Below are 13253 nucleotides of genomic sequence, written 5' to 3'. Positions count from 1 at the left end.
GCAATACCATTTTTGATGTAGCCGAAAGGTTTAGGGCAATAAGAACTCAACAATTAGGGCTAGAATAGGGTTAATTGTGTTGGAACAATAAAAAGATAATTGGGCTTTCAAAAAAGCCTCTTGAATAAATATTCAAAATAACAAAAGATGATAATAATAATCTTTTACTTAAGATACCTATTTATAATAGTTAAGATAAATCCTAATCAAATAGTAATTTTAATCCTAAATAAAGACTTAAAGTACCAAAATTTTAATAAAGATAGGAAAAAGAATCTCAAACTAAACAAAATAAAGAAAATAAAATCCTAAGCTAACGAAAATACTAAATAAAATAAAATTCTTGATGCGCCTGCATCAGTCCCCTCGGGTTAGAAAAACTCGGCTTCGACGAGTTGGGCTTAATACACTCCTCATAGGTGACGGGATTTACTTGTTTCAATTTCTTTTCATTACCACCTTCAGCTCCAAAATTTTCAACAGATAAATACCCAGTGATTTTGCTGATCTTGCTGTTTGTAAGGCTTGAAGTTGCTGATTTCTTAATCTCTTCTTTAAGTGGATATAAAGTATACCTCTTGTTATCCTTGTAGAAGGAATAGGTATTTGGCTTCGTCTTGTGGTCCATATCGTGATCATACAACCATGGTCTACCAATAAGAATATGACCAACATCCATTGGCACAACATCACATAGGGCCTCATCATCCAAGTTGTCTCCTATAATGAATTTCACCAAACATTGAGTATTTACCGGTATTTCGTGTCCCTTCTTTATCCATTTAATCTTGTAAGGATGAGGATGTTTGCTTGTAGGAAGCTTCAATTTGTCTATTGCCTCTTTTGAAATAATATTTTGCACGCTTCCTCCATCAATAACGAGATCACACACTTTACCTTCACAAACAACATGTGTGCGAAAAATACTTCGCCTCCAATCTTCTTTTTCCTCATTGATTGTTGTAGTCATCACTCTTTGTACCACCAAGGACTCACCTTGTACAGGATACACATCAATTTCCTCTATTTTCTCATCATATTTATCATAAATGGGTTCTAATTTCTCCTTAAATTTTACTAAGTTTACCCTTCTTTGTGGGCAAGCAAAAGAAGTGTGTCCCTTCTCCCCACAAGTAAAACATCGAATATGAGAATTACTGCCTCCTTTATTTGTAGAAGAACTGGAACTATTTTGTCTACCATAAGGCATTATACTCTTGCCTTTATCGTTCTTTTCAACATTGGTTGTGGTAGCCTCTTGATAATTTTGTTGGGATGTTTGGTAACCTTGTCTTGCTCCAAAATCGTTTTGCCAATCGGTGCCATATAAAGCCTTTCTAGCACCGTAGCGTGAAACCTTTCTTTCTGCTGATAAAGCATATTGACGAGCATCTTCAATGTTGTACAAATGAACTACTTTCATCTCATCTCTAATAGAATGATTTAAACCAACAAGATAACGAGAAGTAATTTGTTCATTACTATCAGCTAACTCAATCCGAATTGATAGGTTATTGAACTCTGATGTATACTTCTCAACAGTCATGTTATTTTGCCTCAAACAATGAAATTTTTCATATAATTCCATAGTATAATCAGCAGGTAAAAATTGCTTTCGTAATTTGCTTTTCATGTGCTTCCAAGTGCTGATTTTAAACTTACCTTGTCGTGCACGTTGCTCTTCAACTCTCTTCCACCATTGAAGTGCAGTACCCTTCAATTTCAACTTCACAAATAATACTTTTCGATTTTCTGCCATAGGTTTCCATTCAAAGTAATTTTCCAAACTAGCTTCCCAATCAAAATATTCCTCCGCATGAAATTTCCTATGAAAATCAGTTACTTCGATCCTGATTCCTCCACCGTTTAAATCAAGAGCATGTTATAACCGGCCCTCCAATCCAACTCTTGCCGCTTGATTTACGGGTCCATCTTCATGAAAGGGGTTCTCGTTCTCAAATTCATCATCATCCTCGAGATCATGAATCTCAATGGGGTTGTGGTCACCTTCCGGATTCTCCATTCGGACTTCCACTGGTTCCTGACGTTGCAAGGCTTGCACAGCCCGGGTCAAGTCATCAATCATTCTCCGCATCTCTGCCAACTGAGCTTGTTGGGGTTGATTGCCTCTACCTCGTCCTCTTCCTCGACCAACCATAGTCTCCTAGCACAAATCTTTACAAGATAGTAAGATCGTTTGCTCTGATACCACTTGATGTAGCCGAAAGGTTTAGGGCAATTAGAACTCAACAATTAGGGCTAGAATATGGTTGATTGTGTTGGAACAATAAAAAGATAATTGGGTTTTCAAAAAAACCTCTTGAATAAATATTCAAAATAACAAAAGATGATAATAATAATCTTCTACCTAAGATACCTATTTATAATAGTTAAGATAAATCCTAATCAAATAGTAATTTTAATCCTAAATAAAGACTTAAAGTACTAAAATTCTAATAACGATAGGAAAAAGAATCTCAAACTACACAAAATAAAGAAAATAAAATCCTAAGCTAACGAAAATACTAAATAAAATAAAATTCTTGATGCGCCTGCATCAATTTTGCTATGGGGTTTTGATACAAGAACTTCAGTGGAAAATTCCATTTTCTGGAAAGTAATTCCCAAGAATTGAATTGAAATATTCCTGACCATTATTGGTTCAAAGAATTTGAATTGATGTATCAAATTAGTTTTGGATCATTTTATGGAATTGTTGGAAAATGGTGGCTGCATCTGATTTTTCTTTGAGAAGATAAACCCAACATGCTCTTGAAGGGTCATCAATAAAGGTTATGAACCATTTGGTTCACGAAATATTATTTACCCTTGAAGAACCACTAATACCACTATGGATCAATGAAAAAGATTTAGATGACTTGTATGGTTGATTTGTATAAGAAGTACGGGTATGTTTGGCAAGTATACAAGTTTCACAATGAAAAGAATTGATGTCTTTATTCTTGAACAGAGAAGGAAACAAGCTTTCAGATATGGAAAACTAGGATGACCTAACCTATTATGCCATAATATAATCTTATTGGAAACAGGAGTTAATTCACCACTTAGAGCTAGAGCTTGTTTATTCACTTGTCCATTATCTTCAAGGTAGCACAACCTATCACGCATCTTAGCATTGCCAATCGTCCTCAATAGTAAATCCTGAAACTCACCAAATGATGGATAAAACTTGGCCACACAATTCAAATCATTTGTCAATTTGCTCATAAACATTAGATTACATTTTAAATTTGGGACAAGAAGTACAGATTTTAGTGTCATATTAGCCAAATTTACAGATCCTTTTCCAGCAACAGATGATAAAGCACCACAAGCAACACTAATTTTGAAATTTCCCAGGCATGGGGCATAAGTAGAGAAAGACCTATGGCATCCAATCATATGATCCAAAGCCCCTGAATCCGTAATCTAAGGGCCATTAGATTCAGAATTTGCACCCAAGGCAAAGGGATAATTACCTTTCTGGGCTATAGAACAATTTGAAGTTGGAACTTGTGCACTAGTTTGGTGTTGGGCAAGAAGGACTTATAGTTGTTCAAGTTGTTCCTTGCTAAAAACTAATCCTCCAGCCTTGTTTTCCTCTGCAACAACTTGAAAACCTCTGCTTTGTTCACCTTGTTTACGTGCCTTCCAATTTGCTAGTTTTCAATGTATCTTCTAGCATGTTTCTCTAGTGTAATATGAATGTTGGCAATGATCACACCAGGCTTTATCATTTTTCTGATTCCCATGCTGATCACCAGAATTGGCAAGTTCATGTTTTTTTGAAACAAGAGCAGAACTTTAGGACAAGTTATCTAAAATGACCTCTGTGGTCACTCTTAACATAACACGTTTCCTGCTTTCTTCCCTTCCTCTGCAAATGCCTCTCTAATGTTTGAAAAAGTTGTCCCCAATAGTCAACCTCACACCCCATCTAACTTCTTACTTAAACTTTGAAGAAAATCAAATACTTGTTCTTTTTCAAGTATTTGCTTATACTTTAAGTTGTTCTCAGGACAATGCCAATTTGTTTCATAAAACATATCTATCTCCTGCCATAACTTAGTCAAAGTATTAAAATACTCAGTCATTGAAAGATTACCTTGTTTTGTGTTTCTTAGGGTAGAAGTAACCTCAAAACATTGTGTTGAGTTTTCCAGATCTGAGGACATTTCATGCACCATATCCCATATCTCCTTTGTTGTCTTGCATAATAAATACTTCTTTGGTTCCATGGAATTAATTAACCATGCCATAACCATGGAATTCTCTTACTCCAAAGCTGAATGACCTGCTGCTCCTTCCTTTGGTGTTGCCTTTGTACCCGTTAAATGGCCGAGTTTTCCTTTGCCTTGTGTTACTAGCATAACCAACTAAGACCATTCAAGGAAATTGGCCCCATTGAGTTTGTGTTGGGTTATTTGGAGATAATGGGTTTCCCCGACAGTAGGAATCATAGATGAAGACATATTTCTAGAAGGTTCAGATGACACTTTTGAGGAACCTTCTAGAGTTGCATCTGCCATGGTTGCTTTGGCCAATAATAATGGTCAGAGGAGCCGAGGCTTTGATACCATGAAAATAGAGAATGAAACAAAATTCTCTGAAGTCTCTATTGGAATTACTAGGTGCTAATTATATACCAGAAAACCTATCTAAATTAGGTCTTGGAATCTGGTAAATTACCAGAAATTAGGGTACAAGAAATCAAGAAATAATCCAGCAAAAGAAGGAAAATAGAGAAAGGAAATAATATCCTTAAACTAACTCCTACAAATTTGGTATATAGTCAATAAAATAAATGGATGAGCAATCAACAAATTTGATGGCAATCAGTTGGCTGGAATTAAAGAACAATTCATCTAGTTTTCTGCTGATGGACATAATCAATATGACTTAAGAGTTCATTTAGTAAATTTTGGACTGATCAAAGGGTGGTTAGAGTTGTTGAAAGAATTTGGGGGTTCTTTTTTGAGAAAAGAATGAACCAGCTGCACATGTCATTAGAAAAGGGGGCAAAGATTAAGAATAAGAATTATCAAGAGCAGAATAGCATATGAGATTAAAAGAAAAGGAAACAGAAAATAAGTGATAGTCACTAGCAAAGTCTCCTAGTATATGAAAAGAATACAGTTGTTTATAGATTTATGGAATATTGGTTTATCTTCTTAAATCAGAAATGCAAACAAAACACCAACTTATAGATAAATGAAGAATAATGTAAACATCAAGACAATTCACAAGACTTATGATACTCAGATAGGCCCCATAGCTGATTAAATCACCAAGATATGCCTAGTTTGTGACATTACTGCATTACAATTTTGCTTTTGTGTATGAGAACACGCTGAATTAGGCAAAAAATAGCTTAATGAGGAATTAGCAGGAAGTCTGTTCTCCCATTTCCGTTTGATCACATGATATCTTTTCTCCTCTACAATACCATTGCTTTTCAAGGTTTGTCAACATATCAATTCAACTAGCATTGGAGTGAATTTAATGCAAAATCTTTATACATATAGCCCATAATAAATGAATTCTGCTGGACAGTTGACCCAACCTGATCATCCTTCTTGTTTAATAGCAATTCAAAACAGTAACATCCTAATTCTATCTTGACTTGACTAGAGCTTGATATGAAAGCTTAGGAATGTTAATACTATGCACAGCTTGTTCAATTCTAGTGTTGGTTAGAAATCCAGCTTAACCTATCTTAATCTGGGCATCATCATCAGGCTTTACATGTGTAAATAAGTTTGCTGTGTAAAATATGACCATTCACTATTATAATAAGGCTGTTAAGTTTCAGTGAAGCTTAATTGCTATTAATACATTTGATGTTATATACATGTAATAAATGTCAGGCCCTTAACTTTAGGCTCACTGAAACCTAAATGGAAACTTGCACTGGTGAGGTAAATGCAAACTATACTCTTTCAATACATATCCGCAAGTATGTTTAAGGATTGATCATTTTATATCTAACATATGGATGTCTTGTCATGATCATATATATTAGTGGCACTTGTTATTTTTGTACATATTTTTAGTGGCTCATAGGACTTTGGAGCTGCTCAGTACCAATGAAATTCTTTTTTGGAAGATGAGAAATTGTAAAGAAAAAGGTAGAAATGAATGCAGTCGGAAGTTTATCCATATGTTTGCAATATATTCACTGGATAAAATTTCTAGGGATAAGGTTCAAATTTAGCTCTCTACTTAGGGTGATGGTTCAAACTTACCACTCATCTTTGAACAGGTGCAATTTTACCACTTTACTTTCTAATTTGGTTAAAAAATGGTCAAAAGTTAATGGTAAAAGAATATTCCATGAGAAAATAAAGGAACGTTTGAATATTCTAACTTCTGATCATTTGGCAACGAAATTAGAAAGTACAATGATAAACTTGCACCAGTTTAAAGATTAGTGATAAATTTGATCCATCAACCTAGCAGAAAGGTAAATTTGGTCTTTATCCCAATTTCTTACAATTTTTGTAAGTATATGTTGAGCAGCCTGCCATGTTAGTTTTCTGTATTTCCATTACTTCTTTATTGATGTCTATCTTTTATATCTGATATCAGTTAATTCCAATCATATATCATAACCATGATTGTGCAAAGTCCAAAGTTTATGGCCTTGCAAGATTTTAGTTGAGCTGTCTTATTTATGTTGCATTATCATCTGAGTTTCTCTTAAATGTTTCTTTTTACCTTTCCAGGGTAAGGTTCCATTATGGTCATCCTGATATATTTGACAGAATCTTCCATATAACAAGAGGTGGCATAAGCAAAGCTTCAAAAATTATTAACTTAAGCGAGGATATATTTGCTGGTAATCTTCAGTCAGCCAAATACTCTAACCAGAAGCCATAGTCAGCTTGTTAATTGTGTTATCTTGTTCAGGGTTCAATTCTACTTTACGTGGGGGTTATGTAACACATCATGAATACATCCAAGTCGGAAAAGGGCGTGATGTTGGGATGAATCAGATATCTGCTTTTGAGGCAAAGGTTGCCAATGGAAATGGAGAGCAGACACTTAGCCGGGATGTTTATAGGCTTGGGCGTCGGTTTGATTTCTATAGAATGTTATCATTCTACTTCACAACTGTGGGCTTCTATTTCAGTAGCATGGTATGTTAACTAGAGAAACTTGTTTTGGTTATTTTGTTCTTAGAAACTATAGTACATACTGGTAGATGTTTGTCACAGATGATATGTAAGTGGACTGCTCCAAATTTTTGGTGACTAGGTTGCTTTCTAAGAATTTTATATAGTCTAATCAGGTTACAAGTATGAAAGATTGTTTCTTAAATGATTTGGGTTAATTACTTACAGCTTGATTTGGGCATTATTTCAATTCAGGTTACGGTCCTTATAGTATATGTGTTCTTATATGGACGTTTGTATATGGTTATGGGTGGTTTGGAAAAAGAGATTATTGAGAATGCAACCGTACATCAGAGCAAGGCCCTCGAAGAAGCTTTGGCTACACAGTCAGTCTTCCAGTTGGGCCTGTTGCTGGTCCTGCCCATGGTTATGGAAATTGGCCTGGAAAAAGGGTTTCGTACTGCTCTCGGTGACTTTATCATCATGCAGCTACAACTGGCCTCAGTATTCTTTACTTTTCAGCTTGGTACAAAAGCACATTATTTCGGAAGAACTATCTTGCATGGTGGTTCTAAATATCGAGCTACTGGTCGCGGGTTTGTTGTTTTTCATGCAAAGTTTGCGGATAACTACAGGCTGTACTCCAGAAGTCATTTTGTAAAAGGGTTGGAGCTGCTCATACTATTGGTCCTGTATGAAGTTTATGGGGAATCCTATCGCAGTTCAAGTCTTTATTGGTTCATCACATTCTCCATGTGGTTCCTGGTTGGATCCTGGTTGTTTGCCCCTTTTGTGTTTAATCCATCTGGTTTTGACTGGCAAAAAACCGTGGATGACTGGACAGATTGGAAGAGGTGGATGGGAAATCGCGGTGGTATTGGTATAGACCCTAATAAAAGTTGGGAATCATGGTGGGAAGAAGAACAACTACACCTTAAATTCACTACTATTAGGGGAAGGGTGCTTGAGATTATCCTGGCAATTCGCTTCTTCATTTTCCAGTATGGGATTGTCTACCACCTTGATATAGCTCATCACAGCAAGAGCTTACTGGTATAATTTTCTAACTTCAATTATATACCATTTGCTTTTGCCTATTAATGGTTCTTTTCTCTATGGAAATTTTTCTCTTTAATTTTACTAGTTCATATTTCCATCTTCCTACTGTCTAACTTGATCCTCCTTGTAGGTTTATGGACTTTCTTGGCTAGTTATGGTAACAGTCCTTCTGGTGTTAAAGGTATGAACAATTTAAGTGAGAGACATTTCTAGGGTAGCTTCAAGTTTAAAGAACTGGCAGTATGCTCCACTGGCTACTCATGCATTCGTATTTGTCTAATTTTTTCCAAGTAGCATAAATATTAATTTTTGTTTTTACTCTTCCTGCTTATGTGTTCCCCTTGTTCGCAGATGGTATCAATGGGTAGGCGAAGATTTGGTACCGACTTTCAGCTCATGTTCAGGATTCTGAAGGCACTTCTATTCCTCGGTTTCATGTCAGTCATGACTGTCCTATTTGTAGTATGTGGACTCACAATCTCGGATGTATTTGCTGCCATCCTTGCCTTCCTGCCCACTGGATGGGCACTTCTTCTTGTAAGTTTAAACTTCAGAAATTATAAGACAGCTTTTTATACATTTTATGACATCATACTAGCAGCTGCACAATTTAAATGTTGCATACTTATTATTCTTTTAATTTGGCAGTGGGTGGCAACCATTATAAGTTAAAAACTAATTAAAAATTCGCTAAATTGCTCACTAGTATATTTCACAGCAACCCTAAAAGCTTCGAGAATCTCTCATGAAGAAGAATTGAAGCTAACGCCTTAATTACAACTAGGATTCCTGATTGCTTAATTGTTGTAAATATTCTAGCTGAAATATGTTTTCTACCGCTGTTCCATCTACCTTTTTGCAACTTTTCTCACAATGATTCCCAAGTTTGTAAATTTTTTCCACTCGGGTATGGCCTATACCTTATATTTTCAAGCCAGAGTTGGAATCCCCAAACATGCTGTTTGTAAGTTCCTTCATTCTAGCTGGTTGATACAGTGAAGAAAACTACTAATGCATACCCTTATTTATTATCTTGTTTTTGAAGATTGTCTTCAGAATTATAAAGATTATTTGATAGACTAATTCTTGTTTCTTACTCTTTTGTAACATTATTGTCCTTTAAGTACAGCATATGTCACTGATTAAGTGCAGCAATCTCATTAAACCCATGTTTTCTCTTTTTGTGTTGTGCCATCCATAGATTGGACAAGCACTGAGGTCAGTGTTGAAAAGCTTAGGATTCTGGGATTCGATAAAGGAGCTGGCAAGGGCATACGAGTATGTTATGGGTCTGATATTGTTCATGCCCATAGCTATCTCGTCATGGTTCCCATTTGTGTCGGAGTTCCAAGCGCGACTGCTCTTCAACCAAGCATTCAGCAGAGGCCTCCAGATTTCTATGATCCTTACAGGAAGGAAAGAGAAAGACATCACATCTCCAGTAAAGTACGCTTGAATTCTTTGTGCTGACTGGATCAGCCATAGTATTTTTGTAAGCTCCATTCAGTTTTAGCAATTCTTCTGACCTGTTTATTGCATACTCTTTAGAACAGTAAAAAATATTTATAGTAGTTTTTTAATTTGGAAAAAAAAAAAAAAAAAAAAACATTGCAATCGTTATCTGTGAAGAAAGACTCATGTATGTACAAATATTAGGATTGGAGGTATACTTTAAATTGAATTTCTCAATTAAAATATATTTTATTTCTAGTTCCATGAAATTGCAATTGGGATGGGCAATTGTATGCAGTGCCTTGCATACCAAAGCTAATGTCGGAGTTAATGAACTAATTCCCCTTCTTCCCTTTCCCCACCATGGCTCAATTTTTCTAGACTATTCCAGTTCAGGTTTTATATGATGCTCAATTTCTCTACATTAAACTTGATCATGTTGCTCTACTTAGCGTTGATAAGACAAAAATAGGGAGATGTCCATATCTACGTATATTAAAAGTTGTTTTACTTTTGTTTACTCTTTGGGTCTCTCTTCTTTTCATTTTCTTTTTGCTCTTTTTCACTGCTCTTTTCTTTTTTGATTTGTTTGTCTTTTTCATACCCTTGCTTCCAGAAATTTCTTCTCTTTTTCCCAGTTTGATATTTTGGTTTTCCGTTTTGCGACTCTTTTCTCTCGATTTCTTGCTTCTGTTCGCGTTGACAAGCAGAGCAATTGAGAAAAGATGGGAACCAGATCATTTTGGGTTACCATTGATGTTCTGTATTGAGGTGAACAAAATCCGCATTTGGTTTTATTTTTCAATTAATGGTTTTATTAGTTTTGTTTTCTTTTTTATATTAATTGTTTTTCTTTTCAGTTTTTTTGTTTTGTTTTGTTTAAAGACGATTGTTTTATATAATAATTTTCCTGTATTCTGAATGAATCACGTTTTTTCCCCCATAAAATATGGATCCCACTTCCAAGAGATTTAAAAATAGTGTTGTACTCTTCAGAGACGATTGTTGTCAAGGATTTTGCTTGTTGAGCTTCTCTCTCGGCGTTGATCAAAGGATTCTGCTTGTTGAGCTTCTTCGAGTTGATCAAGGCCTACTAATTGACCACAGATAATTTTATCATATAATTTAAGATATTACTTTACGAGACAAAAGCAGAATAACTCGAAGCTTTATTATCCAAAAGTTTAAATTTGGGTGAATATCCAGGCTCAGGCTCCGTTGTTTAAGCATTCAAGAGCTTCCTCCACGATAATTCTGGCACCCCTTGTAATAGGTATGCATTTCCCTACACAATTACTACTTTAGATAAAAACCAAATCAAGCTCACAGCAGATTTCGTGAATCCATTTTAGAGTTTTGTGAGCAAGTTTTAGGATTTGTTGAATTGATTTTGGGATTTTGTTGAATTAATTTTAGGGTTTTGTTAAATTGATTTTAAGGTTTGCTGAATCTGTTTTAAGGTTTATGGAATCGGTTTTAAAGTTTTGTTAATCGATTTTAAGATTTATTGAATCAATTTTAATGGTAGTCGAGCTGGTTACAAAGTTGACGAAATCTATTTCAAATTTAAAAATATTTTATATTGGGTTGAAGAATGATGAATATCGAGTTTAGGAAACATATTAGAATCTTGAAATTACAAGCTAACATACATAATATACACATCCATGAATATATAAAGAGCAAAATGACCCAGGGAAATAAAACACCAAGAACAAAAAATTAAAACATGAAATTCTATTTAATTTTTTTTGAAATTAACAAAAAAAGCACACAAAGATATATATAAAAAAAAAAAAAAAAACAGGCTTGGTGGAAAAAAAGAAAGGGCAAAAAAGTCAATTGACAAAAATGAACAAAGAAAGAAGAAAACCTCCGCTATACTCCACCTACTTAGAACAGCAAATTAAATCTACTAAAACACATGATTCAGAGTTGTTGCAATAGGATTTTCCCCATGAGTGGAAGAAACTGAGCAGGCCAAATTGAAAAGAAGAAGACGAAGACGAATACGAAGAGCAAATAATAAAATAGATGAAAAGAACGGTTTAGCTCAAGTGGACAGCGGTACAACTCAACACATTCCACTGCATATTACGACAGACTAGACAATTAAGCTATCAAATTGTTTTGCTTTTTTTGTAATATATTATTTATTTGTGTAAAATACTCTCTCCTTAACTTTAACCAAGATTTCACGTGAATTTATTAGTTTTCGAAATAAAAAATTTATTTTTAAAAAATATTTTTTATTAGACATATAAGTCTAATTATTAGTTAATTATTAATGTTCTTGTTAATTTGATGACATGACAATATTAAATAGATAATTTTACTCTTCATTGATTTTAAAAATTATTCCTATATAAATTATAATTTTAAATTTTTAAATTTTTTTTTCTCTTGCAAAAACAAATTTCTTTCTTCAAGAAAGGAGAGAGCACTAAATCAGTGTTCCCTAAGGAAAAGGAGCATCGGTGCTCCCAAGGGAGGGAGCACTCTTTCTGGTGCTTCCCTTTTGGTGCTCCCCTCCCTTCAGGAGCACCTACCATGAGGTGGTCAGTTGATGAATGGAAGTACTGTCAACCGACCACATTGTTTGAGAGAAAAAAAATGAGAGAAAGAAAAAAGAGCATTTTAGTTTTTTTCATATTTTTTATTAGTAGTGTTTACATTTTGACACTAATTGTTTATTTTAAAAATTAATAAATTTATATAAAATTATGATTAAAAGTTAACAAGACGAGAACACTTTACTCTAATTATTTATTAATATTTATAGTAAAGATTTTTGAGACGTAATGATGCCCCTCACAATATGGACATCCTTTTATATATATATATATATATATATATATTACATAAATCTATAAAGGAATCAAATTTGATTCAAATACTGTAAATTTAATGATTAAAAATTATATTATTTTCGAATAAACAGTTAAATATTTTCGATCAACTTGAAATTTGAAATTCATAAATATAAATACAATAATGAAATTTAATAATTATATTAATAAAAATCATAATTAAAAAGGTCAAGATATGGGGATGGAATTTTTACGGAGGTTAGGTCAATTTTATATTTACCAACATAATGGACAAAATTTACCATAGATAATCATTTATTGTTAATTTTTTACCATTTTTTATTAACTTAAATATAAAATGTTAAAATTACATCCATGAGTGGTAAATTTTTTGATTAATCATATTAATTAGATAACAATTTTGGACCTAATCCCAAAAATTTAGTTTTTATATTTGAGGAAAGTGATATCATAAAGTTTTATTTTTTTTCTGTTTTTTTTTTTATTTTATATACAAGAAAGAGCAGTGCCTCAAATTGGGCCCAACTGGTTTGATATCGGAAAGGGTTAAAGTTATCGAAACTGTCGGCTAATTAGCCCAACCGTATTGAATTAACCACGGCATGAACCCAAAGGGGCAAGACTCGAGAGGGACAGCCACAGCAAGAGCCGAGAGCCTAGAAGAAAAAGATGAAACCTGTTGAATTTTTTTCCCCAAAACTTAACCTTTCCCTGTTATTATTTTAGCCATTATTTTCCTTTAAAAAAAAAAAAAAACAAAATTAAGATTGGATTAGAGTAGATCAAATGATGAGCT

At 34.0% G+C, this 13253-nt stretch overlaps 2 protein-coding genes across 4 annotated transcripts in view; both read left to right on the top strand.

The window, feature by feature from the left end:
• LOC18612178 (callose synthase 7-like) overlaps window positions 1–11071 on the top strand; it is a 30497-nt gene extending 19426 nt beyond the window's left edge. Inside the window, exons 24-30 of one of the 2 annotated variants that reach the window (XR_016024173.1) lie at window positions 6726–6838; window positions 6910–7139; window positions 7371–8168; window positions 8305–8355; window positions 8526–8711; window positions 9376–10397; window positions 10623–11071. Coding sequence is in view for 1 of the 2 variants with exons in the window: in XM_007048818.3 (XP_007048880.3) it covers window positions 6726–6838; window positions 6910–7139; window positions 7371–8168; window positions 8305–8355; window positions 8526–8711; window positions 9376–9630 (1633 nt within the window). In the remaining variant the exon portion in view is untranslated. Of the gene's footprint in view, window positions 1–6725; window positions 6839–6909; window positions 7140–7370; window positions 8169–8304; window positions 8356–8525; window positions 8712–9375; window positions 10553–10622 lie in introns of those variants that run through there. The other variant, XM_007048818.3, reaches the window with a different exon arrangement.
• Window positions 11072–13044: 1973 nt separating this feature from the next.
• LOC18612177 (uncharacterized) overlaps window positions 13045–13253 on the top strand; it is a 3164-nt gene continuing 2955 nt past the window's right edge. Inside the window, exon 1 of one of the 2 annotated variants that reach the window (XM_018117689.2) lies at window positions 13045–13253. This exon is cut by the window's right edge and continues 102 nt beyond it. In XM_018117689.2, coding sequence (XP_017973178.2) covers window positions 13244–13253 — 10 coding nt within the window. In that variant the 5' untranslated portion in view covers window positions 13045–13243. The other variant, XM_018117735.2, reaches the window with a different exon arrangement.

The sequence above is a fragment of the Theobroma cacao genome, chromosome 1 (genome assembly GCF_053813885.1).
Source record: "Theobroma cacao isolate CCN51 chromosome 1, ASM5381388v1, whole genome shotgun sequence".
Taxonomy (NCBI): domain Eukaryota; kingdom Viridiplantae; phylum Streptophyta; class Magnoliopsida; order Malvales; family Malvaceae; genus Theobroma; species Theobroma cacao.
Note: the sequence above shows the minus strand (reverse complement) of the source record. Positions and strands in the feature narration are given on the sequence as shown.